The following is a 26,698-nucleotide window of genomic DNA, read 5'->3' as shown; positions in this document are numbered from 1 at the left end:
CTTTTCGATCCACTTTTTCCGTACGTTCATCGGTGACCTAGTTTCGCCCATCGAAAAAATAATTGTTTTGCAAATCTTTCGGGACGTTCGACGACCGATTTGATATTCCTCCGTTCTATTTCGAGTAAGCGCGATCGTCGTTGACCCGATAAGAATGGAAACAAGCGACGCGTAACAGACTTTTCCTTCCATAAAAGGGTGGCGTCTGCGTACATCAGATTGTCCTCCGTTTTTAGACGAACGCGACACGAAACATTCCTATATGGCCTGTGGGCCTTCTGCCGTCAGAGGGGACAAGAAAACGACAAGTGGCTTTAACGAAAACGTGTTCCTAAACGATGACGCACAACACGCGTCAAACATAATCCTTTTTCTCTTTCTTCGACGAACGAAACTAGCAACTGGTAGCAGAACGATGACGCTACCTGTATGGACTTCCTCCGACCGAATGAATGAATATGTATGCTGAATTTAATTAACGAGTCAAGGACGTAACTGTTTCCGTTGCAAACGCACGCTCGTCCTTTCCACCTCGTTCCGTTCCGTCCGCGGAACGAATCGATCCGTTGGAATTCTTTCGATTTTCTTTTTTAATACAGAAATAACGAAAGGGAGACTGCGAATTTAGCCTTTCCCAACGGATGATACTTTATCCACGATAACTCTGTTTAACCTTTCATCCGCGTGGAAACGTTGCGTGGGCGAAAGCGCATCTTTAGATTCCACGAGTATACTGTTCGAAACGACCCCAGCCTCGAGGAAGTGCACTTTTGTCGTCGAATAGCCGCGTTCATGGGAACGTAGGTGGAAAATCGCGTGACGAACGTCGAAGCGTATTATGTGCAAATAACGCGATTTAGCTTCTTCGAGGCGGAAAAGCCGGAAGTGTCTATCGACCGACGAAATAATTATCCTTCGAGAAACTCATTGTTCCATCATTTCTCTGACAAATCAAAGCCCGTATACATTGGCGTATACACCGACAGAATTACTTGAAATTCTTAGTAAAGGGGACCCAGTTCGTCCTAGACAAAAATCCTAGTCACGCCATTGAACGTTATTTAGTCTATCGACCGACGAAATAATTATCCTTCAAGAAACTTGGTGTTCCATAATTTCTCTGACAAATCAAAGCCCCTATACATTGGCGTATACGCCGACGGAATTACTTGAAATTCTTAGTAAAGGGGAGCTAGCTCGTCCTAGACAAAAATCCTAGTCACGCCACTGAACGTATAGATTCTTCGCTCGAAAAAAAGTGGTTCAATTGGTCGGACACGCCCGCATATATCTGCCCACGTTCGAGCAAAAGGCCAACGAAATCGATACGTCCCTGTAGCGTTATCTGAAGTCACTTTTGCCTAACCACCTCGCCGACCCTTTTTTCCCAGCAACGCCTAGCATTCTTTCGTGCACGACGTTTATTGCTCGTTACGACTTTCCATCCGCGACACAAATCCTGTCGGCAAGCTATTGTGCTCCCGAGATATACATCTGTTACACGAGCATGCATTTCTTATTGCAGAGGTTTCTTCCTTTTTTTGGAAGCTGGCATTTGTATAGGTAGGGTGGTTGAAAAGGTCTCCTCAAATTCCTAGTATATTCCAAAGAAGATTGGAAGGGGTAAAGTGTGATAGGTCACTAGGTTGTTTCCTAATTAGCAATTTTAATTTTTATGCTACAAATGCTAGAGCGAAAATTCAGAAAGGTAGATCGCGAAATGGATTACTCCTCCTGCGGGACCCACGCGACGCTATCGTATCGATCTTCAGATAGATAGGAGATATCGAACGAAGGGAGTGCTCTGTCCTGACCCGATTCTATCGCTATACTTACGAAATTCGAGCACAATCTAGCCTAGTATCTCTGTCGAGCCCGCGGCTACCGTGATCGCCAGCTCGCTCTAATTATTTCCAGTTATTAAAAATTGCGAACGAAACACTGAGATTAATATCTAATAATAGAAGTGTTATAGCGACTAATTTGCAACTATGATATTGATCACTCGAGAATTGTTAAAATAACGTCGCGCGTCGGTGATCCCGCGAATGACGCTACACACGCAATTACATAGATGAAGAAGCAGGGAGCGGTTGAGTATGGCGAGAGAGGAGCACAAGAGGACGGAAAAAGAGGAAAAGGAAGAAAGGGAGAGAGAATGGAACGGGGAGAACGAGAGAGGGAACACAATAAATGTCAGAACAACGACCCCGCAGTGGCTCGTCCACCAGACGGATGGATCGTTGCCCATCGCTCGCAAAATATTCGCGACGAACAAACATTTCCAGCTTTCCAGACTGAAATTCAAGCCGTAGAACACTTTCCCTAGATTAATGTCACCCCTTTAGCCGAGCTATTATGCTCGGGCTATATCCATCGTTCGCTGGAAATAAGCAATCCTTTACCGACCGAATGGCGTGACCACGTTTTTTAGATACAATGGGTCATCCACGTCGAATTATAATGCCAATGCTGTCGAGCACGATCGATGAGCGATCGGAGAAAGGATCGAGGACGTTAAACTTCCGGTGAGGAGAAAATAACTTTGCCAGAGTCCTCCTTTATGGCGCCTCTGTTTTGTACGATTGTCCGGATGTGGTTATTTGCGACTCGTGTTCGACTTTAACCCTTTTGTTCCGAATGACGTCATCGTTATTTTATTTTATGAATCCAAGGAATCATCATCCTTGTCCAGATACATGGTTCCCGGTAACCGTACACCATCTTCGAACGTACATGTTAAAAATGATGATCGAAACGCGTCTGAACGACCTTCGCGAATTTTGTAACCCGCTTGTAACCAGGACATGGCGTCATACTATAATTTCGTTTTACGACAACATCATGCTGGTTCCTTCGCCGTAGGAAAGAAAACTGGGCCACGCGTACGTATTTATAGAGACCCAAAAAGGGGGTTGGAAAAAGAGTGGGGCGCAGTCTGGAGAAAACTATTATTGGAGTCAACTGGTTATTCGCATTCAACTTCTGTTTAGAAATTTTAACTAACTATACAGAGGATCTTTCAACCCTCTCCTTCGAATTACAAGTGAAACTTAACAACATCCCTCGATAAATAAATAAAAATTCCGCGGGGGGTTGCACACTCGATTAATGTTCCTCGTTAACCGACGATCAAGAATTCACCGCTGCTGAAATCGATTTCACCCCTGGCCGAACTTCGTCTACCGGTCCTCGTTATGAACGCACGATTTGCTCTTGAGGAAGGAAAACGAGCGGAAAAAAGAAACGAGAAGGAGAGGGAAAGTCTGGGTGCGTTTCGAAGGAAAGACTAGGCGAAATATAGGGGAAGAGGAAGAGGGTCGCAATTAGTCGTTCCACGGGAAACGCGCGCGGTAATGATGCACGACCGGCTCGCACTTCCGGTACGTCGACACTGCCAGACAGAGAGAAACAGCTTATTCCCTCTTTTTGTTTCATTATACGCGCGACTTCCTCGCTTTCTCGAAGAACCGACAGGGATGGAGGACGATTGTTTCGTAGCCCCGAGTTATTGTTGGCGAATCTGTTTTTTCCTTGTTCCCGACTGGTTGCACTCGGTTGCATCGGAAAGCGACGGTTCGCTCTGATAATTCGACGCTGAATATGCGAGTTAACCCTTTCAGATTAATTTCCCTGATTTAGGGGTTGGTGACATTAACGAAACACGCGTCGTTATTAAAACCTCTTTCAAAATTAAATACAAGTCTCATTTAGATTTCAACTTATCGTCACCTCGTACCATCTGTGAATTCATTAAAGTCGAAATTATTTGGCTCGCAGTTGTCTCTTCGTCATCGCGTATTTTCGTCAGATTTACATTTCACGCGATCCGCTGCCGAAGACGCGCAATTAAACTCTCCACCAACGATTGCGAAACGCAAATATCCGTGGCGCCGATTTGCATAGTTCTTACGTCATCGCACGCCTCGGGAATCTTTTCACCAAGCTCTTTTGTCAGTGAATTCTTTCATTCTCTCACGTTGCTCGCGCATACCTGCCGCATACCGGGCTAATTATCGCGTTTATCCCGAGAAAGTGTTTCATTGTCCCTTCGTTAAGCGTTCGAAACGGCTTGTTCGACGGTTCGCGTTGTTCTCGTAGCTTTTGTTTGCGTAGGACAGCGATACCTTGAACCGGAAACGTGGCAGGCACGTTGATTGCGAGGAATATATCAATCCGACGCGAGTCGCGAGTCCATTCACAGGCGCCAGCCGTGAACGGACATCGCCAGGATGTCGGCGATGCTCGCGATTCGCACGGATATCGCGAACGATTTAATTAACTCGACATGTGGTATTTCCATCGACCGCCTTGTGTCCTCGATTTGATTTAAAAAAAAAATTAAATGAACAGTCGTTGTCCTCCGTTCTTCGAGGACGTATACATCGGTGTTCATTGGGGAAAAGATTAACTTTCAAGGGAAGCACTTTTCTCTGCGGCGAAAGGAGAGAACGCGCGAAGAAATATATAGTTCCCCGACGCATTAACAATCTCCGGTGTGTATATTGGCGGCTAGAAGTCGTTTCTTGCCGCATACCCGATGATTGAGCTCCCCGAGCAATTTGTCTTCGCCATCGTCCACTCTCCCGACCGAAAGAAAGAAACCCGTCTACTTTTCTTCCTCGCCACGCAACCATCGAACGCTATCATTTTTTTTCCTTCTTCAACGCCGCTCTCCCTCGCAGGGGTGGCCGGTAGACTTTCTGTCTTCGTGCAATGTCCCGCACGAATATTCGAACAACGTGGGAGGAGTACAGGCAGACGATCGATCGGATGGAAAGAGCGCGAGGGTGGTGGTGCTTCTTTTTTGTTTAATAATTTAGTCCTTTCAATGGGGATCTCTTGAGACTTGAACTGTTCCTGAGAATTGCTCGCGGTTCTCATTTAACCCCCTCTTTTACGATTATATCGCTCTTTTTCATATATTTTTTTCATTCTTACGCTTGGTGCGCCTTGTTTTCGTCAGAAGTAAAGAAGGAACTCTCCACCTTTTCCTGTAAACATCCTTCGATGCCCGATGTAAAATTTTACGAGCGTCACGAGCTGCCCGATACGTTCCAGCGCGGACCAAAAAGAACGTCCTCCAGCTTTACGACGGCCATGTCGGGCATACCGTAAATAATTCTTGCGACGAAATATCTCGCGTGCCTAGCGAAGCTCGGCACATTTATCTATCGAGTATCTCGCGTATTTCAAACTGCGACTTCCGAAAAGTCGCGGTATTTCGTCTGGAAAAATCGCGCGAGAGGAAATTCGTTTACGAAACATGGATATGTATCTTCGTCCACGCGTTTCGAAAGAACGATTCTGTCCCCCTTATCGCGGCTGCACATCCTTAACTATGCATATTCGCGAGTATCATCACTTCCGCTGACGTCAGGCTCCCCTTTCCCTGTAACACCGTTTCCTGTCTATGCAGAAACGCGCCACGCTATAGAGCAGCTTCGAGTTTGTATCATTTTTTCATTTTTTCTTTTTACGAAAACCGTCTCGTTTCCAAGTACAAAGTGCAAAGCCAGTGAAAGAGGAAAAGAAGCACGAGACAAAGAATCCAGACGTTCGACGCAGATAGAAGACATAGCTGATTGGCTTCCGGAAGCGGCGGCAGCTCGCGATTCCATATTTTTCCTCGTACGATCGTTGCATTCGCGATCACCACCGAGGCTGTCATGTAAACGCGCATTAATATATCATGCCCGAAGCAATTATACAATCTCGTTAGCATTCTTCTGGACGCAGAAACTCGTATCACGATGAATGGAAGCCTTTCATACGCGAGCCACGCGCTTCTTGCTTCGTTCGAACGCGTGTAGCGACTACGTTAAATACCCCGTCGTGTGTCACCGACTGCGAAAACCGTTTAACGCTTTTGCCGGTCGCTTCATTAATTTTTCACTATTTCCCGACAAAAAGCAACGATCCGATTTCCAACGCTTCGCGGCACGAACGGATGGATAAGCAATATTCGTCGACAAAGAACGCGATACTACTCGCGGATGGCATAATGTTTCGTGCTTTAACACGTTGCAGCCAGTGACACGTATGTCAGGAATAATTCGTAAGATAATCTTAGACACGACTAGGCACGATACTTTGAAAACTCGTGACCGAACGCTGATTTCGGCCCTCCTCTGTTTCCTATTCGCGCTGGTTAGAGCACTACCGATCGTGAGTAATTACCTAGTATCCAGCCTCCTCGACGTATATGTACGTCGGTACGTGGCACGTTTACACCACGGTAAATCTTTCGAGACGTGTATTCGTTCCCTTGCTCCGAACCATGTACATAAGCGAGAAACCTGTAAATGATCTTCGCCATAAGCAGGTCAGATCTCGGGTAGCTGCGACTTATCTGGGTCGCGAGTTAGCTTATCCATCAGGGCGCAATGGTACAGTTTGGATGCAATCGAGGAGATCGTTTATCTTCTCGGAAGTCAATGAATATTTGCATTGACCAAAGGCATTCCATGTATTAACGCTGAAAGATAGATTTCTGATTTCAAAGAAATCCAGGCCGATCTGATGCTATGAAACTTCCTTTCGATTCCATTCTCTTTGTACAGCACGGGGTAACGTCGAATCGCGTAGGCAGATAAGCCGGACAGATACGTGCGTTATCAATCGCCGTAAATCATAAAACGGGCGCCGGGGCAACGCGTACGGATCTTATGGACAGGAATGAAAGAATAACTAGCGATGGAAGTTGAAAGGATTGCGTAGATCACGGTTGTCGCTCGATCTGCCCGCACGTGGGCCGAGAAAATCGCAATTTACGGACACGAACGGGGGATCACTGGAGTGATGCAACTAGCAGACATCGTACCGATCGGCTGTAACAAGACTGACTTATCGGCTATTATTATTACCCTTCTTGTCTTCGCTATGCATCACTGTCAGACGTTACCCTTTCATACGCCATTCAGACTTTTTCTCCTGTGAAAGAGCGCTTAATTATCGTCCTCTATAAATACGACGGAACGAGTAAAAGCCCGATAAATAACGGGCTTTGTACTCGGATATTTTAGAAGACTTTATGGAATAAATACTATTGATACTTTTGCATGTTCGAATCCCATCAGCTGATTTCGAAACCATCCATTTGATATGCAACATTTGTGCATACCTTAACTGCATATAAGCATACGTCGTCTAATGATTATTATCGTTGATCCTTTGTCGGGTGACCAGCGTCTAGAGACACTGGAAGCCAATTCGGCCTGTGATCTATCAGCTTATGAAGCGGTATGCGTGACAAGAGCCGACATACTACGTACTAAACACCATGAATGGACACGAAGGCGTTCGAGTGAATGGAAACCAAGAGGCGAGTTTCGCCTACGCGTTCACCGCTCGTACAGTCGGAGACAAGTCTTGCATACACGTCGACGCATTAGACTCGAACCGACTTTGCGTGTATGAATATGGATGCACAGAGGCTGATCGAACCAACGAGTCTTCGAATCTATGCGTTTCTGCACGCGTACGCGACGACGATTATTTTTGTACAACGTATCTGCTCGAACGATAAGCAGTATCGCTAGCCTTAGATAAAGTAATCGGGTAAAAAAAGGAAAGATTGGATTGCTCGTTTGGACAATTTGGTGGTATATTAAAATTGTGATAGAAAGAAAAAAAGATTGTAATGGAAGTTGCCAGTAATTCTCGGACGGTGAATCGCTGCGATATACGAAACGACACTTATCGGACGAGCCGATAATTTCAAGTTAACCGCGTTACGTAAACAAAGTAGAACGATAATAGAAAACTGGTAAACAAGGTAGTCTGGTCGGAAATTTTGTACGAGGATGGTAATTAGCAAAAGCGAACGGCGCCCAGACGATGATATTGCACGCGTGTTCACCGAGGGTATCAACGTTCCAGCTAGAAAGTATTACGATAAGAATAAACTGCTTGCGATACACGCGGAGCATAATATTGATACAAGCTGATAACTCTGTCCAAGAGATCGTTCGAAGACGTTAAAAAATGGCTCGTTATCTTTCTGGCTGACAATCGGTATGCTTAAAATCCTGTGGACATTCCATTTGAGAAAATATAGAATCGACCTTGAAATCTCTGAAAATAATGAATATATTTCTGGTGAATCACCGTGTATATTTTTAACGAATCAGCAAAGCGAGTTTCGTCGACGCGAATGGAAGCGGAGTCGCAAAGCGGTTCGTCGAGGGTGCAACGGCGTCGCGCGCCTTGTATCAACAGGAAGATAAACGATGAGATTACCCGGAGAAAGGGGAGGAAGAGAAAAAATAGAGAATGAAATCAGCGGCTGTAATCCAGGTATGCACTTGGGCGCTTTGCCAAGATGCTAGGAATGCAACGTGCGGTCTCGATCGGTGCATATGAGTACACGAGTATGCACTCAACGAAATTGCGGATGCACGGAGATGCACTTCGTGATCACAGAAATGGACTTTCCCTTGGGAAAATTTTTTTTTAAACTCAACAAGAGAAAGCGGTGTTTTTGCACCGTGAAAGCTGCTATTATCTAAAAGCCAATTACAAGGTGGGAAAAAAAAAGTAATGTAATCTACGTTATGACACATTTTGAATGCTTTCTACCTCGATTAAAATTGTGCCGCACAATTTCAAACGATATCTGTGCCACGGTCGAGACCTCGATCTCGACGACCCATTCCAGTTCTTCCCGCTTCAAGGTTCGCGCCATGTATTTTTGAGAAAGATAAACATTTCGAGACGTGTAACACAACCGATACACCTTATTCTTCTCTTTACTTTGCATGGATTTTTATTCTACACTGGGTCAACCATCCGTGTCTACAGTACCTGAAGCCGCAAGGTCGGCGACGACGAGTCACGCGACCGATAGTCGTATTCAAATTGTACCAAGGCTCCGGATTGCTTTGCGCCTTCCTTGCTACGGATTCTCATCCGAACAGAATTGCATTATACCTTTGACAACCGCAGATATTATCGACGAATAGAATTACAATCTTCACAAATTTTCCTTACACCTGTCCTTTTGATTGCAACAAGGCTCGACGATCTTGAATACACTTTTCATCGCGCCATTCTAGCGAAATTCAGATTCTAGATGCACTCCCCGCAAAATGCATCCGTTGCATAAGCGCGCATCTTACGGAGGAGGGTTTTTCGCGAGCTTGTCAATGATGCCATTCATGCGAAAGGTCGATTACTTCTATGCCTCGTAGGACTGATAAACTAACTTCCGTGGAATATTACGAAGAGAGGGCGACCGTGATATAGATCGACCGAAGCCTGAGTCACAAGGCCGAAAAAACAAAGTCGGCCCACGACGAATTGGCGAGAATTTGTAAATTTGAAAGAATTCTTTGATGCGCTAAAAAGTGAGCGAAAATGCAGTTGGCGGTGAACGTGTTAAGACCATCATTCTCAAAGACATCCTGTGTATACAGGCTCGCGACGGATCAGAAACGGATGCAGTCTGTGCACCCAGCAGACTGGCGTGTTCCTGCCGACGCACAATGTACCATTGTCTTTTCCTCTTTCGCGAGTGCCCGCCTTTCTACATTATGAACGCTTTTATTTCCCACCGTATTACGAGAAACTGGTAGGGTCAAGCTGTTCGTACGGACAGGTAGGCGTGCATCCACTTAAAATCTCATCAGAGTGCATATGGGTGCTGCATGAAATTGCTCGCGTTTGAATCATCTGCTCGTTTAACGATTACGCTGATATAAGTCGAATCTAAATTCACGCGAAACTGACCAAGGACGCATTAATCTTCTCCGTCACGGAAGCTTAACGACGATCGCAATTTAAGCAATGGAGGAGTCGACAGGATAATGCAATTCCTTGGCAAAACCCATGACAAGCGTGAGCGACATGCAACGAATATAGGGTGAAAGATGGAACCGCCATGCGAATGAATCATCCCTCTTCCTGTCGCTAATGGGATATAATATTTCGAGGGATTTAGTAACCGACTTGCCGATGTTTGCCACATCGACCGGTTCTCTCGATCAGTTGCGGACCACCGGGTGTCGTACCGAGGGGAAATTAAGTTCGCGTATTTCGTCGTCGTCCAAAGAAACCGCCGTAAGAAATTGAAATATCGTTTCGCACGAACGAGCAGAGAGAAACGTTCCACGCCATGGCCGGGTATGTCGTAAGCGGCAACATCGATCACGATAGCCGATTCACGAACGATAACAGTTCGCTCTCATCGGGTTCGGAGCGCAGCATCTCACGGACAAAGGTTCGTTCATCGCGAGCCTACTGTGGGTCAAATAAAACCGATCGAGCAGAGCACACGTGACTTCCTTAGCCGTGTACATTTCATTTTTTTTTTTTTTCATTCTAAGCGTAGATCGGAACGTAGCCGATCACGAAGCTTCGAAAAGCAATACAGTGGCCTTATTCAAACGATTCGCTATACGTGCTTCGCTTCGGTCAATTATGCGATCTGAATTAACGAGAATCGTGTTTCTATTCGAGGAATTTATGCTCAGAATAAATATTTGCGATAGCGTGGCACGTTCGGGAATATTTCTGTTGAAGTTCTAGTGGATAGATAAAAACGTGACTGTTTGGAAGGGGACTTTTTGAAATACTTCCCGATAGAAAGGTGAAGGGGTATAAAATGCAATTGCATGGTACTGGAACGCGTAAATACGTGCCACGGTATGCGTATCCATGGTTCGTTATACGTTCGCCGGGGTGTCGAATGTCGGTCGTAATGTGCTCGCGATGGAGAACACATCCGTTATAATTGTACCACCAATGAGCGATCGAGAGTCGGCTTACAACACGCCGGGGATCAATATTTCGCGTATTTCATTCGAACAGCTCGAAAGATGAAACCAGTTGAACGATGCGTTTATTAACACCTTGCCTATCACTAGTGGGTGGAATGAGTAATCGCTATCGTTTCGTAGTTTGATAATAATTAGGAGTAATATCTACGAATTGATAATTTGAATTTGAAAATCAAATTTCAAACGATTTATGTAATTGCTGTTATTTAAGTGAGGAGGTTACCATGGCTGCCTTCCAAAACCGAGAATATGACCGGGTTCAATTCTTGGAAGAACAGAAAGCAGTTCCCGAGACATCCTATTCTTGATTCTCATTAAATCTGTTGCGGATCATTCACAATACTAATATTCTCGCAAGTGCTCGTTCACTTGTCCATCTAAATGAATCCATCACTTCTTCAATTTTCCTCCCGTCTACGCAATCACTGGCATAAATCACTTTCAATTGACACTCGCTCATGACCCAAAAATTCGCGAAATTTACCAAAAGGATGCTGCTGATTATTTCATTGACCTCGTGCTAGCAATCGTCACTTCAATGAACAGATTTCCGTTCGTTCGAAATCAGGTAGCTTTGATCGTCATCGTTTCTATCGCATTCTCGTGAAATCATCGTACGATTTCGTAAACAAGTCGGAGAAAGCTCGCCTTATATAGATCGACGGGAAAGACGAAAAGGCCCGCCTCTGCCCACGTCTGGCTGTTTCACGTGCTTCCGGGCCGCGTAAACTGCCCCGGGTACGAGCCAAGAGGATTTTAATGACTGCTTTCGAGTCGTAACAACGGCTGCATAATCCCAGCCAGACAGATGGAACTGACGGATTACGAGCGATCGCGTCATTTTTCAGAAACCACTTCGGACGATGGTGTCAGAAATATTAAAATAAACTTGACTGATAATTTGAAAAAATATTTTGCCGATTCAAATAGCTAGGTTAAACTTGAAAGTACCTTGAAATAGAATAACTTTCTTGTAGGGATATAAATATATCGGTCAAGTCGATTGACTACGTCAATTGCTTAACAATCCGACTGATTCAAAGTAGCAATAAAGTTATACGATCGATCGACCAGATTGATTGGTCGCAATTTTAATCACGACTGAATTGTCATTTAAAACCAAGCCCGTTTAAAAACAACGCCTTCCGATTACGTTTTACCAATTGCTCTTTCCCGCTAATCTTCCCTAGCGACGTATCGTTTCCACGAACAGCCTGAGCGACCTTTCTGATACAACTTAAACAACCGATAGGAAGCTCGCTGGTATCGCTATGCAATAAAATATTCTTCCCATTCTCATTTTTCATCACGACCGCGCTGAGTGACTCGACAAACTGCAATTCTTCTCGCTTTATTTCCCGTACGAGATACAGAGGCGCCGGCCAAGGGAAATATCAAAGTTTACTGCTGCCATCCTATGCAGTTGATAAGGCGAAACAAAAGCTCGTAGGCCCTTAGACGGTGTACCAAGAATTATTTTATTCTTATTTTAAAAATACAGCCAAGTGTTTGACAATATCGCAACGTCACGTAGCAAATGGGTCATCTTCTAAAAGAAACAATTAGTCTTCGCGAAGGTCTTCAAGAAAGGTGTGGTCTGTTTGATCCCGTCATCGTTCGAGTCACGACTGCAGCTAACCATCCAGGAAATTTCCTTCGGTCTTTTCTGTACCAGAAGGGAGTGACCTTCGGGTAGGTCTTCCGGGTGTGTCCCGACCTGTGAAACATCCCTTATTTATCGAACGTTCGTTGAAAAATAAAAAGAACGAAGAAATTATTCGATATAAAACATACTTACTTAGTCACGAATTCGTTGAACCGACTCGCAGCCATATAAGGCCCGTCCTTCGTGCCGTTAAACCGCAATAATGAAGTCACTCAGTCAAGGTTTCGGTCGGTTTCTACCAGAGACCGAGAATTGCCACTTGCCACCATCTTCTTCGATATTTTCAGCATTGCTACTGGTACCATTCGAAAGAACGTCGAAAAGGGGTGTCAGAGACTAGCGCCGTTGTTTGATGACTTCACAAACTGCGTTCGTAATTGAGAAGAATGCCTTTCTTCAGAAAGAAGGCCGTATAATCGATTACGATAAGCAGTGCTATCGGTGTTAGGAACCCGTTCGCTTCGAGTCCTGCCAGTATTGAACGGTTTATCTTATCCGAGGGAAGGAATTCCTAAGGGCAGCATGGATGTTACTTCCTCCTCGAACGCTTCTATCCTTTCAATAAAACTGGTAGCTTTTATTCGAATACCGTTTCAACATTACGCGAGGAGCGTAAATTTATCGATGAGTTAACGAAATATGCAAAATTTACGATGCATACGTAACGTAACGCTGACACGAGCATCGTGCCAGTTGCTTGCTGAATTCTGCAAAGTGGAATCGTGTTTCTGGCACGAATAGTTTTGAGTATCGAGGTTTCTTTTGTTTATATGAAAATTTTACTAACGTCGACGACACTTGAGAGGAATACGCATTTCTGATAGAATTTTCTTCCAACATTCCGAAAGGCGGTAAATACTCGTGAATCAACAGCTGTGCGATGAGTCAGTGCCGACTCAACTTCTTTTTCTTTTCTGTGTTCTCCTTGTCGTTGATGTTGGAGCATCGCCAACTGGCTACCGAACAAACTCTGTCGAAAACCGTTTCCTCGTAGACCAGCTACGTCTCGTACTATTGAACTTGCGAAACTTTCATTCCGATTTATTGCCTTTTAACGCTCGATCCTCCTGCTTCAAAGCGTTACTCCTTCGTTACATCGACCAAGTTGTATAATAGAAGACGTTGCGAATAAATTAGATTTAAAAAGAAGTCACGAAGAGATGTTTCCACGACGTAGAAAATTCATATTCGAATAACCGGACCTTGGTCCAGACCGCCTCGGTATTCGATTTAATTAAAAGAACTTCTTCTCGCGGATGATTCAGCCAATTACAAAACTCGTCGAGCGTGTTCTGTGAAACGCTAAAAACTGACTACCACTCACGCCCTAGGGAATTATTCATATCCGAGAGAAACGCGTGGATCACTGCCCGTTCCAGGGGATTGCACCGCAACCGTGGTGTAACTTAAAACTGGAGTAAAGTATGTATCATAGTCCGGTATGACTCAGCGAAAGGAGGAAAAAAAAAGCTTCTGAAATGAGTATTCCGTGAAATCACAACGAACACTCGACGATAAATTCTCGATGGAGTAACAAGAATTCATATCTCGGTTACGATTTGTAAAAACAGCTGTAAAAATCGTTGATCGATGATCATCGACGCGATTGGGGCTTATTACAGCAACGGTATCGAGTAGCAACGTGTAACTTACTTATTAGCATACTTACTTAACGATTACGGAATGATCGATAGCGTTCGAAGTCAATTATCGAGCGTATTTTTTTCCCTCCTCGATAGCTAATAGTGCATCATTCGCAGCTAAAGATCAAGGCTAGAAGCAAAGGTTATCGGAACATAGAAATCGAGTATAGTTCTTGTTATCCAACCTCGACACAATTTTTAATTAGAATTACGCTAGTCGTCTACTATTGCGACACCACCGGTTCCATCGAATCCGCTTCGTATCCGCTCACGTTTTCACCAGGAAACCGACCAGTGGTAGCTAATCTTCTTAAGTTCCTTCTGAGAAAAGGCCATGTTCCACCCCGGCCGCTATCGCATCCCTTGTCCCGTGCAAATAGGATTATCGCGACCATGGAACGTGATGAATCTTTCGCGCTTTCTTCCTTTCCATAATCAAAGAGATAACTCGAACGCTTCCATAACACATGGCTAGACGTTCGAGCAGAAACGATAAGCGACTTAGTTTATTTTCATTTTTCTTTCTATGAGGACATGTTCGATGGAACGCAGACTACGGGGCATGGTGGAACGTGTCTAGCAGAAATAACTCTGCATACGAGAGATAAAAAGTCTTACCAACGCGATGAATAATGACGGCAAGTGAGGAATATGATGCTAGATATTTAACTCTTTGCTACTCCTTGTTGTATCTTTCCTTATGTTTGTATTTGCATACCCTTTTTCTATAATCGTGTGATTAAGACTTACAAGGGACATTACCCAATCGACACACGCCGATTTTGATGCCCTTTGAGTATGATATAGAACTGAAAAAAATATTTGACACGTATTTTATTTTATCGGCAATCGTCCATGCTGAAGGGGTGAAAAAAATGACAAAAATAGATTATTTTTTCAATATATTTTTTATACAAAAATATTTTTCAATAATGTGGCTACATAGAAAAATGTGCTGTTCAAAAACACACAAATTCCATTTTCAATATTCGCCTACACCTGAGATATTCAAGAAAATATGTTTTGCAACCCCAACCTTGAGGGCTATTTTCACCCCTTCAGCATGGACGATTGCCGATAAAAGAAAATACGTGTCAAATATTTTTTTCAGTTCTATATTATACTCAAAGGGCATCAAAATCGGCGTGTGTCGATTGGGTAATGTCCCTTGTTGGAATTAAATTATCTACATTATTCTATCATTAGTCTTGAAGTCTCAATTAATATTCATCCGTGGTACAATGATTTCAACATTCCTATTATCCCGACGACTACATGGCATTCAGGATATCGGTGCAACGAGGCGGTAACCCGGTTCCAGATGCACGTATAAGACAACGATGTAGGATGATCGAGCAACAGTGATAAATACACTGGTACCGAAGTCTCGGCAAGGTGAAAAGAAGCTCACACACGCCTCTCGGCGAGTACCGTAAGAACGACCTTGCCTCCGAATGGCGAAACGGTCCGGGTGCAACTACAATAAATACCTTCGATACTTTACACCTGGTAACTACCAGTTTCAGCAGAGAAACGACCGGTATCGAGGACGAGGACGCGAGGTATCGTAGAATTCGTCCGTGGAACGGATCCTGCCGAAACTCATCTTCATCCGAGACATTTCAGGTGTTTCGTAACGCAAACAGGATCCATAAGTCGAGTCAACTTTTGCGCGTAGATTGCATTCACTCGTAGATCGATTACTTCATCCATCCTTGTGTTTCTATGAATTCAGAAACCGAGGAGGATCAATTAGAGCCACTTACGTAATGCTCGACTATGTATCAAGGCTATAAAATGACACGAAGCACGAACTGGCTTGAATAACTCGGAAATCAGCGGTAGGAGTTTCGTGTGTCCGTCGGAGTTCGAACGGGTTGCAATTTCGTAAGAAATCCGCTTCGACGGAACGCTGATCCTCCCGCGAACCGTACGAGGTAGCCCGGAATATAAAATTACGAAGCGGGTAATCCGATCCTGTACACGTAAGCCGAGCAGATAATTCGAGTTAAGTGGCTCTCTCGGCACTCTAAGTCGTCGTGTGTACGGATTTTACCTGCGTCACACTTGAACGGGGTAGTAAAAGGTAAAAAATTCGCGCAGAGGCGGGCTGCGCGTTCGAGTGCCCACGCGTGTTGGAGTCCGCTCGCTCTTTCTCCACTTCGACCTCTCTATCACCCTTTCCTTTTCTTTTTTCTTACTCCTACAGAATGCTACGTGTCGTAACCAACTATAAACATTGGCACCTGCGGCCCTGTCACCTTTTCTTCTATCCGACTGCGCCGACCACCGCTTCTCTTTGCAGTCGTAAACCACGAACCGATCCTACCGGACGAAAGTGCCGTGAATCTTTCGGGGAAAGATTTTCTACCATTTCCCGCCTTGTTTCAGGAATTCCCATAAACGAGAGGAGAGAAATGGTCAGAGGTACGCCGCGTGAGAACGAATGGTAATCTCACGGAAAGTTTGGGATTCCGAGGAAGGAAAGATTTACAAAGCGCCGTTGGTTTGAACAAAATTTCTGAAACGATTTGTTGCAACAGTCTCGTTCGATTTCGTGGAATGGACGCGAGAAGAATGTTGTCTTGTCATCGAGTTACTGACGTACGGTACTTTCGAGTCTCCGACTTCTTTTCGCGTTCTTCACCCTGCACGTGTCGTCCACCTGACGGACGTTAATTATACGAGCGTAGATCGAACGATCTGCTTTCCGTCTATATTTCAATGCCTCCAACTCGGCTCGTCTTTCCTCCGAAACTCAGTCGTCTTCGATGGCATTCGAAAATCGCTAGGAAGCCGTTTTGCAACCAGTTACAGCGCTATTCAATGACGCAACGTAGCGGCATTCCAGCGTCCACGTTTCTGTATGCAAAGTACACTAAATCTTTCCAGGAAAGAGAAAAGTGTACGTAGCACGTATCCCATTTCGCCGTCCAAAATGCCAGAGGAATATACGACCCTCGTTCCCGGCGACAGAATGTAAATTTCAACTGCTTTTTGTCTAAACTAACCAGTCGATCGTAAGATAGCCGAGAAAAGTATCTCGTAATATATATATTCAAACGGGTGAAATTTTATGGCGTTTAACACTGACGACTCCGGATCAGAAATTTTCAGAAAAATTTCAATAGCATTCAAACTCGCTGCTTTATTCAGACGTCGAACGTCGACCTTTGCTACGTGATTTCGCACAACCAGTGCGAACCAGCTCCGCGGGACACCCGGTAGATTTACCATAGGGCTTTGCCATCGTAAGAGAGCGTCTGAAAGCGATGGACGAGCACCTGTACGACTACGGTAACCTGTCAAGCTGGAAGGGCAAGAAAGGGCCACCTAACAAAAGCTCTTTTACCATCCGAATCCTCCTTACCTGCTCGTTTCTTGCATCTTCGAAATCTCGAGCTCGGTACCTGCGCTATTTTGGCGAGAAAATTGATCGATTCGACGAGCAACTTATTCGGAAGGATCTACCTGTCGACGTAGAAAGTTACCTTAACCAAAATGCCGTCATGTATCGGCACTCGTGTTAAATTATCATTAATGTACATAGAAGGGCATATCTTTTAGATAGGTGTTATCTCCTGTCGCACGAGCTACGAGTAAACAGTGTAGTTTGAAATCTTCTTTCACCGGAAGTAGCTTGCATCGAAACCGATGTACTTCGCCAAATTGCATCCTACTATCATTTTTCTCAAGTCCCAGATATTATAAAACTGTTTTTCATCTCGAACGAATGGGGCTTACAAGTTACGGATTAGAGGGCGAGATTTAACGAAGGGATAATGGTTCGAGCGCCCCTGTAGGATCCCTTTCCGCCCGGTAGGAGCGCGCGTAGTCGTCTTTAGGATCGAAGAAACGGCCGGCACCGAACGAGCAGAAGGCCGGCTCGAAAAATCAGATGGAGGAAACGGCAAGTTAAAATAAGCCCGACTCGCCGTCCTTCTCGTGTAAACGGGGAACAGAGACGGTTGAACTCTGTCGTGTTCGTAAGACACCGCCGAAAATACACTGATGCCTAATAGAAGGAGGGCCTGGCGCGTACCAAGAGTTTATACGCTATATAGGCTCGCCCAAACAAGCTGCAAACGGATGAAAAAAGGAAACCGATATCGCTCGTGGGTGTAAATTATAGCGATGCGTACGTAAATGGTGATGGGAAAATAGATCAACAGAAGCGTTTTCTATTTCAGCTATCCTCCTTCTTTTCGACAATCGAATTTATCCACTCGTGAAACTGAGTTTGACCGGAAACAAGGATCCATATATGGAGGTCGATCGCAGTAAAACTCATGTTAAATTTCACGGACGATTTGCACAGCATTTGCTCGATATCTTTTTAAAACAGCTGTGCAACCAGACTGCACCGTTGGCTCGCGATATACACCCCGGTGTCTATTCGTCCGTGAGTGGGCTACGGTTCGCTCAATTGATCGAAATTGGCTAATTCGTCGAGGCTGAAACTATCCAACTCCAAACGGGGCTAATTATCCGGTGTATCGAACGACAGTCTCTCCGGTCGTTGGCAGTATATTATGAAAGAAAAGTCGAAAAAGGTGAAGGGGTGGAAATAAAAAAAGGAAAAGATGATATATTCGTAGAAGAAATTGCAATTGGCAAGGGAATTAGATAGCAGGACTCGGTTACGCTTATCCACGAGGAAAGTGACCGTACGGTGTTCGTTTTACGTGCGGCGAGACATAGGAATCGGCCGCCGGTGTCTCACGTGTCTCCTCGTCTCTCTACGGAACTGTGGGAGCTCCCTTTAGCATATAAAGGAGTCAGTCGCGTCCGTGCGTTCGTCGTCATGGCGAAACTAGTTCGACCGTCCAGTTTTTCCACTGGTGTGCACGCTTTGCTCGTGTTCACCTAGATGGTGGGAGACAGCATCTCGCGAGCAGTCGCGTTCCTTACAGCGACACGCTAATAATCCTGCAACTTGTTGCTGCACGCTCGTAAGTCCAGTTTTATGAAAGGCGTAGCATCCTTTTGTAGCCGTCGCACACGTTGCGTTTTCATCTTCGATTCGAAATTTATCACGTGACACGTTTCGTCTATCACGTGTCATAAATTGATCAACCGGAGATGGTTTGAATTTTAAATGTTCGCGCGCTTGAACGCGGCCAGTGAAACGCGTCGGACGTGTTTAAACGCGAAAGATTAACAGAGATAGATATGCGCTCGAGAAACTCACCGAGATCCTCGACCAGTCGTAGCATGACACCGCCGATGTGCAATTCTCCTTTTACTCGTAAGCTCCTCTCCACTTGAAGATCTGTCACGTAGACACGCAACACCCAACTACCGTCCACTTCGTGACCGTCGGAATACATCGTTTCCCGATCGAGAGTTGAAAAGTGAAATGTGAAAAAACAAAACTGCCGCGTGTACACCTTCGGTGCCGGACACTCGAGCGCAATGGAACGATCGTTTATCAACGTGCAGAAATCATGATTTCTTGCGCGGCACTTGACACCGCCACGAATACACTTTAACGTTGATCGTCGTTCGATAAAAGATCAATTATTGTACACCGGAATCACTCGAGTAGATCTCGCGATTCTCGAGCAACACGTTACGTCGAAGTGTACGCAGCACTTGCGATACACTGGCTGTCTCGAATCGGAGTCATACAAATTCGTTCCGAATTCTGTGTGGAGGCGCTCCAATCGGCAGCCCCCCGATCCCACAGCTGGTTTCACGACTGGTGTTGGCCTTACATACACTCTCGACTCGGCTCGGCTCGGCTCAGCTACACTCTCTTACCGAGAATAGAACTATTTACAAGAGACGCGCGCTCGGAATGCGCGCGCAGTTCTCCTCCACCTTTCTGCCGCCACGACGCGGCTGCAGCTCGCGCGTAACCCGTCACACAACTTGGTTTCCTTTCCCTTCCCGTCGACCGACACCGCTCCGTATTCTTTCGTCGTTTTTCCTTTCCTATTTTATTGCCTTCGAGTGCTCGTCGTCCTTCTCGGCCCTTTCTTCCTTCGCTGACGTAGCCTCTTGTTTCCACATATTGGCACACCATATCTACCTTAGGATTATTCTAAGGCAGATTCTACACGTAATTAATTCTTCTATTTATTAAAATGTTATTTTATAATAGAGTAAATTGAATGTGCAGCCTTGATCTGTAAGATCTTTTTTACGCGCGATGGCATCTTTTGTTATTTTATTTCTATAAGTACAGTCTATAAAATTTATGACTAGTCTCGATTAGATACATTAAATTCAAAATTTATATACTATGTTATCTATTACGATTACTTCAAACTTCACTCAGTTACTTCCTACAGCGCTAGTGTACAGTAACATAAGTAGAATTCTTCTTTTACCTACTGCTTGCCTTTTTACTATATAGTACCGACTTATAAAGAAACCGACAAAGCGCTACAGTCTGTCGACTGTAAGATGTAGGGAGTCGTCTCCTACTTTCCGCAGTCGGCGGAGTGGCAAACATTTATGATTGTATTCCTCTCCTTGGCCTTGTCCGAGGACCCCTTTTATTTCACTTTTCCCTCTTATTTATATAATTTTATCTGCGTTCATTCAATTTACTGTATTTATCTTCGTAGCTTATTGAATAAACTCATTAGGAGGACGAACGTGTTGATTTTATTACTCCCGTGTGCATTCTTTACATCCCTGATTCTACTATATCTCCGCACCCTTATATCACTGCATTCCCTACATCCCAGCAACCCTTACATCTCAGTATTCCGAACATCTCTGCACCCCTTACATCCCTGCATTCATTTCATCCCTACATTCCTTACATTTCTTCATCCCTTACATCTCTGTTTCCCTTACATCCCTGCATTCGTCACATTCCTGCTTTCTTTATATTCCAACATTCCTTACATCCCTGCATCCCTTATATGCCTGCATCCTTTACATCCTTGTATTACTTATATTCCTGCATTCCATACATCCCAGTACCTCCCTGTAATTTATTTGAAATTTTTACGGCTATAAGGCCTGCGATTTTATACAAATTTAGTTCCCCTTTTCGCCACGAGAGGGCGCTGATTCGACATCGACATTTCAGTTCACATTTTTGCCGCCAGAGAGCCAGAAATTCTGCAAGATTTAGTTCCTTTTTTCGACACCAGGGGGCGCTGATTCGACATCGAAATTTTAGTTCGCATTTTTGCCGCCAGAGGGCCAAAAATTGAGCGAGATTTAGTTCCTTTTTTCGACACCAGAGGGCGCTGATCCGACATCGAAATTTTAGTTCGCATTTTTGCCGCCAGAGGGCCAGAAATTGAGCGAGATTTAGTTCCTTTTTTCGACACCAGAGGGCGCTGATCCGACATCGAAATTTTAGTTCGCATTTTTGCCGCCAGAGGGCCAGAAATTGAGCGAGATTTAGTTCCTTTTTTCGACACCAGAGGGCGCTGATCCGACATCGAAATTTTAGTTCGCATTTTTGCCGCAAGAGGGCCAGAAATCGAGCAAGATTTAGTTCCTTTTTTCGCCACCAGAGGGCGCTGGTTCGACATCGAAATTTTAGTTCAAATATTTGCCGCTAGGGGGCGCTATTTTTCAAGAATTTCGCGAAAAAAGGAAGTAACTTACCTTTACTTACCTTTACTCGAAGCAGTCTTTATAATATATTTATTATAATAGATACAGAGATGTAAGGAATGTAGGAATGTAAGGGATGAAGCGATATAAGGAATGTAGGGATGAAAAGAATGTAGGGATTAAGGGATGAAGAGATGTAAGGAATATAGGGATGAAGAGATGTAAGGAATATAGGGATGAAAAGAATGTAGGGATGATAAGAATGTAGGGACGTAAGGGATGAAGCGATGTAAGGAATGTAGGGATGTAAGGGTTGAAGCGATGCACGGAATGTACGGATGAAAAGAATGTTGGGATGTAAGGGATGAAGTGATGTAAGGAGTGTAGGAATGAAAAGAATGTAGGGGTGTAAGGGATGAAGAGATGTCAGGAATGTAGGGATGAAAAAAATGTAGGCATGAAAAGTGTGTAGGGATAAAAAGAATGCAGAGATGTAACAGTACGAGGGATGTAAAGGAATCCCGTAGGGATCCGGGGCTGGGGCCCCGGTCTCCACTACGCGCGGTCCGTGGAGTGCCGCCATCGGGTGTGGCCCCCGATGTCGGCGGAATTTGGCACATGGCGGAGGGTCAAAGGACCCTCCCTACCGCCCTAGTGCAGGCCACCGTGGTGGTTTTAGTGGGTAAAAATCCCACACTACCTCCGGTCCCTCCCCAGGGGGGCTGAAGGTGTCTTTCTGAAGATTTCCACCACGTTAAAAAAAAAAAAAAAGGGATATTTAAGGGTTGCAGGAATGTAAGGAATGCTGGGATGGAAGGAATGCAGGGATGTAAGGGATACTGAGATGGCCTTGGCCTATAATGAGGGATAAAATTATATAAGTAACTGAAAAAAGTAAAATAAATGGGGTCCTCGGTTGCGACCCAGAAGAGGGTTATAATCATAAATGTTATTCTCCTTCGATGAGCTTATTTAATAAGCAAAAAAAAATAAATGAAGTAAATTAAATAAATTCTGGAAAAAAAATTATACTGCCCGCTTCATATGGACCTGATATTATCCAGGGGTGTTAGGGACCCCGCTGCGCCAGCGACTATTTCTGCATACCGACCTGATATCATATTGGGGTGTGAGGAACCCCTAAGCACCGGTGACACTGTTTGCATACTAACATTTTGACATCTGGGATGTTAGGGACCCCGAAGCACCGATGACACTCTTTGCTTACCGACACTCTGATTGAATCCATTCGTGTTTTCGGCAAATGTGGATACTGTAAATGCTGTAAATGTAAACGATTTTAACATTATTAGCATTATAAAATATTTAATCTTTTCTGTATTGAAAAGATTTTGTGGTATGTTTAATGGGAAACATTTAAGCAATGAATGAAAGCTTTTGTATAGAAAACTATAGTAATAAGTATACTAACCTGTAGTAGAATTTTAAATTTAATTGTATAATAAACATTTCCTTTTAAGATCATAAAAATGCCATGCTGGTATTATGAGAAAAAGGAACTGCGAAATACACCATCAATTCAAGATGGGATTGATTATGAAACTGAATGCAGATATAGAAAAGAGGGTGCACGGTTTATCATTGATACAGGAACAAAAATGGATTTAGGTTACAATACAATGGCAACTGGCGTTGTTTATTTCCACCGATTTTATATGTTTCATTCATTTAAGAACTTTCCAAGATATGTAAGTATCCATGGGTAAATATGGTTTAAAATCTGAATGGTGTGTCTCATGTTTTTAATGTCACTTAGGTGACTGCATGCTGTTGTTTATTTCTGGCAGGCAAAGTAGAAGAAACTCCAAAAAAATGTAAAGACATCATTAAGACTGCTAAAACTTTGTTAACTGACCAAAAATTTATGACATTTGGAGAAGATCCTAAGGTAAATTCAGATTATATTTTATCTCATTTAATTAGTAACTTATAGAATAACATTTCTTTTATAAGTATGTTTGTTTTACAGGAGGAAGTTATGACATTAGAAAGAATTTTATTACAAACTATCAAATTTGATTTGCAAGTTGAACATCCATATAGTTATCTGCTTAAATATGCAAAATGCCTTAAAGGTACACATATGAATTTAATAAATATCATCATGAATCATATATTAAATAACAAGATATATTATGGCTATGTTGCAGGTGATAAAAACAAATTACAGAAGATGGTCCAAATGGCTTGGACATTTGTTAATGATAGTTTATGTACAACATTATCTCTTCAATGGGAACCAGAAATCATAGCTGTTGCTCTTATGTATTTAGCTGGAAAGCTTAGCAAATTTGAAGTAGTAGATTGGAATGGAAGACAACCAAAACATTTACGTTGGTGGGATATGTTTGTTGAAGATGTTACCATGGATCTTTTAGAAGGTTTGTTACAATAGTTTATTTATTCACTTATTTTTCGATATGTAATTCTTATATGTATGAGTTGCATTGAACTTGTCGCAGTGAAGTTGGCCACGCATTCACTCACCGACGCGGCGTGAATGCGTCAGTGAATTTGTAGCCAACTTCACTGCGACAAGTCCAATGCAACTCATTGTACTACAATTTTTCAGACATATGTCATCAGGTACTAGATTTATATTCACAAGCTAATAATACAAAGCCACCAGATTCACCACCAATGACACCATCTAATGAACCATGTAGAGATAGAGCGATACCTCCACCTCCCACAGAGTCAGCACCTAACACACCAAATGGTATATAAAAATGAGATTCTTAGTTTTATTTGTACTTAATTAAATCAAAAATGAAATACAAATCTTTAATTATATTTGTAGTAACGCCAGGAAAATCTACTAAAGTTGAAGCAGCTGCAGTTTCAGCAAATGGATGTCCACCTACAGATGCTACAGATCCAATGAAACCAATGGATGTACCACCACATTTTCCAACCTATCCAACTAATTTTCCACCTGGTAATATCAATTATCCGCCAGCCTTTCCTCCAGCAAATGTTTCGGTACCTCCTCCTCCCGTGAATGCGATGAATCACATTGTTCCACCTATGCACCACATGGGTACACCTGGTGCTATCAGACCAGCACCGCCTGCTCCTAGTACAACGCAGTCACCATTTCAACCATATCCTTATCCTACAAATGCTTCATATTTTCCACCAAATAATCCAGTTCCTCCAGCACCCGCACCGCGCACGTATTATCCACCACAACCTTAGCGAATAGAAACTCTTGATACCAAAAATATAATTTTTTTTCGTGTGTGGTTATTATATTATTAAATACTTAATAATTGAATTTTTGTAAATATTGTAAATATTTAATATTTGCTATTGACAGTAATATTAAATGATAAAGCTTTTACATTAAAAAAATTAGCTGAAATTCTACATATAAAGGTTGCCTTTATTAAAAAAGTCTTTTCCAGCAAATGAAACATCATGTAGTGTGCAGTTCAAAGCTACAAATAATTTTATAAGAGGTTCTGCAGATGCAGAATCCAATGCAAAACTATCTATATATAAAACGTATAAAACTGCAGGTAACTCCATAAATTCTGCATATGACAAAACTGAAAAAAAAAATACAATTTGATTACTAAATTTTTATATTAAACCATGTTTCTATTTGAATTAAAACTGACCTCCTGCTGTAACTCCATATACAATATTTGGTTGTTCTAGAAAGGGTTCTTTTAACTTGCAAACATTATTACCAGACTCTGTGACTAACATTCTTAGGAATGATGGTACAGCTGGTATGTTTTTATTCTTAAACTGTGATATATGTCTATATGTTATGCAAATTGTATTTTCTACACTTGACAAAATATCAGTCATCTAATAAATTCCAAGAAATTAATGTAGAGCACTTAGCATTTGATAGCAGATTACTTCACTTAAATATACTTACTTTATCCACAAGCTTACTTGAAAATTTGACATCAAAATGTTCAGATACAATGCATAAATAAACCTCATCATTAATTTGATAAATTGTACATGCTTTCTTTTGTTTATCATCTTCTACAAAACATACTTCTTTCGAATTTTTACCCAAACTTTCCTTTGAGAAATCTAATTTCATAAAAATCAGAAAAGTCATTAAGATATCAACGCTGGCAAACAGGAGTTATATTACCGATTAATATTTCGCCTTCAATTACAATTAATTTATTGATTCGAGTTGGCTTTTCTTTTAACCATCGAACAAAGAATTCACTGGAATAAATATTAAAAGATAATATTTAATATCTTCAAATGTATTTATCTGAAGGAGGTTATGTTAAATAAAAATACAACTTACGGTTGATATATTGGTTGTCCTGTCGGTTCACTTTCCTCTTCGTCATCCCAAAATGCTCGTGAAACTGGAAATACTACTTCACCGAAAAAACTAGCCATTTTGCTAGATGAAATTAATTGAGAGCGTTAATTGCTTATTGCTCTTCTTACTGTGTCATGTCATTATGTTTCAAAGGTATCGGGATAACCGCTACTCATCGTTCATGTTTGAAACACAATGAAAGAAGAATAAGCATCAAACAATACATCAATTCTTTTGTTTATTAAATATTGTATTTTATTTCAATAAAATTTTATGTTGTTTTAAAACTATGTGAATATTACAAAATTATTTACTTGCCAATCAGCAATTATACATATCTGTATAAAAGTATAAAAATTCTTGATGTTTTTATCATAGAATTATATTTTACAATAAAGTATTTATATCAACAATGTCTTACTCTACATCATCTTTTAAATTAATTGTACAAATAATTATCTTTCATTCAAATAATAGCCCTTTGTCTATCGCTTTATTAATTTTAAAAACCCAAGTATGTGTCTAATATAAAATGTCATGATGATTCTTTTTGGTTCATGTTGATTTGGACCCTATACATCATTCTGGTGATATACATATGTATACCGCAGTTCACCAGAGTCCATAACTGCGACGCGCAGGTTGGAAGATGGTGGGGGAACGCAGCGAGCTCTCTGCTAATCGCTTTCCACTTCGTTTGGGAGTATCGCCAATCAGGGCGAAGATGCGTACTGGAGATGCGCGAAGAACGAAAACG

The 26,698-nt window shown here is 42.8% G+C and overlaps 3 protein-coding genes across 5 annotated transcripts in view; 1 reads left to right on the top strand and 2 right to left on the bottom strand.

Annotated features, from left to right (window-relative positions):
- The window catches only part of LOC114877304 (unc-112-related protein), a 31,795-nt gene extending 11,948 nt beyond the window's left edge, over positions 1 to 19,847 (bottom strand). The window contains exon 1 of the mRNA XM_029189700.2: positions 19,279 to 19,847. Within this exon, the coding sequence (XP_029045533.1) occupies positions 19,279 to 19,417 (139 nt within the window). The 5' untranslated portion in view covers positions 19,418 to 19,847. The remainder of the gene's footprint in view (positions 1 to 19,278) is intronic.
- Positions 19,848 to 22,829: 2,982 nt separating this feature from the next.
- On the top strand, positions 22,830 to 25,004 carry LOC114877294 (cyclin-K). 2 transcript variants are annotated; one of them, XM_029189681.2, is made up of 7 exons: positions 22,830 to 22,904; positions 23,096 to 23,323; positions 23,392 to 23,523; positions 23,605 to 23,710; positions 23,786 to 24,016; positions 24,208 to 24,354; positions 24,436 to 25,004. In XM_029189681.2, the coding sequence occupies exons 2-7, from the start codon at positions 23,105 to 23,107 to the stop codon at positions 24,831 to 24,833; spliced, it is 1,233 nt and encodes a 410-aa protein (XP_029045514.1). In that variant the 5' UTR covers positions 22,830 to 22,904; positions 23,096 to 23,104; the 3' UTR covers positions 24,834 to 25,004. The 2 variants fall into 2 exon arrangements, with proteins under 2 accessions (XP_029045514.1, XP_029045513.1); XM_029189680.2 differs by having other exon boundaries at positions 22,830 to 22,971.
- LOC114877295 (proteasome assembly chaperone 1) lies at positions 24,908 to 26,608 on the bottom strand. Of its 2 annotated transcripts, XM_029189682.2 has the most exons (6): positions 26,256 to 26,608; positions 25,921 to 26,109; positions 25,756 to 25,835; positions 25,528 to 25,691; positions 25,259 to 25,454; positions 24,908 to 25,186 (listed from the first exon to the last, which is right to left on the bottom strand). In XM_029189682.2, exons 2-6 carry the CDS (start codon positions 26,016 to 26,018, stop codon positions 25,002 to 25,004), a joined length of 723 nt encoding a protein of 240 aa, XP_029045515.1. In that variant the 5' UTR covers positions 26,019 to 26,109; positions 26,256 to 26,608; the 3' UTR covers positions 24,908 to 25,001. The 2 variants fall into 2 exon arrangements, with proteins under 2 accessions (XP_029045515.1, XP_029045516.1); XM_029189683.2 differs by lacking the exon at positions 26,256 to 26,608 and having other exon boundaries at positions 25,921 to 26,211.
- Positions 26,609 to 26,698: the final 90 nt, after the last annotated feature.

This window comes from Osmia bicornis, chromosome 15 (genome assembly GCF_907164935.1).
Source record: "Osmia bicornis bicornis chromosome 15, iOsmBic2.1, whole genome shotgun sequence".
Classification (NCBI taxonomy): domain Eukaryota; kingdom Metazoa; phylum Arthropoda; class Insecta; order Hymenoptera; family Megachilidae; genus Osmia; species Osmia bicornis.
This window is presented reverse-complemented; position numbering and strand designations above follow the sequence as displayed.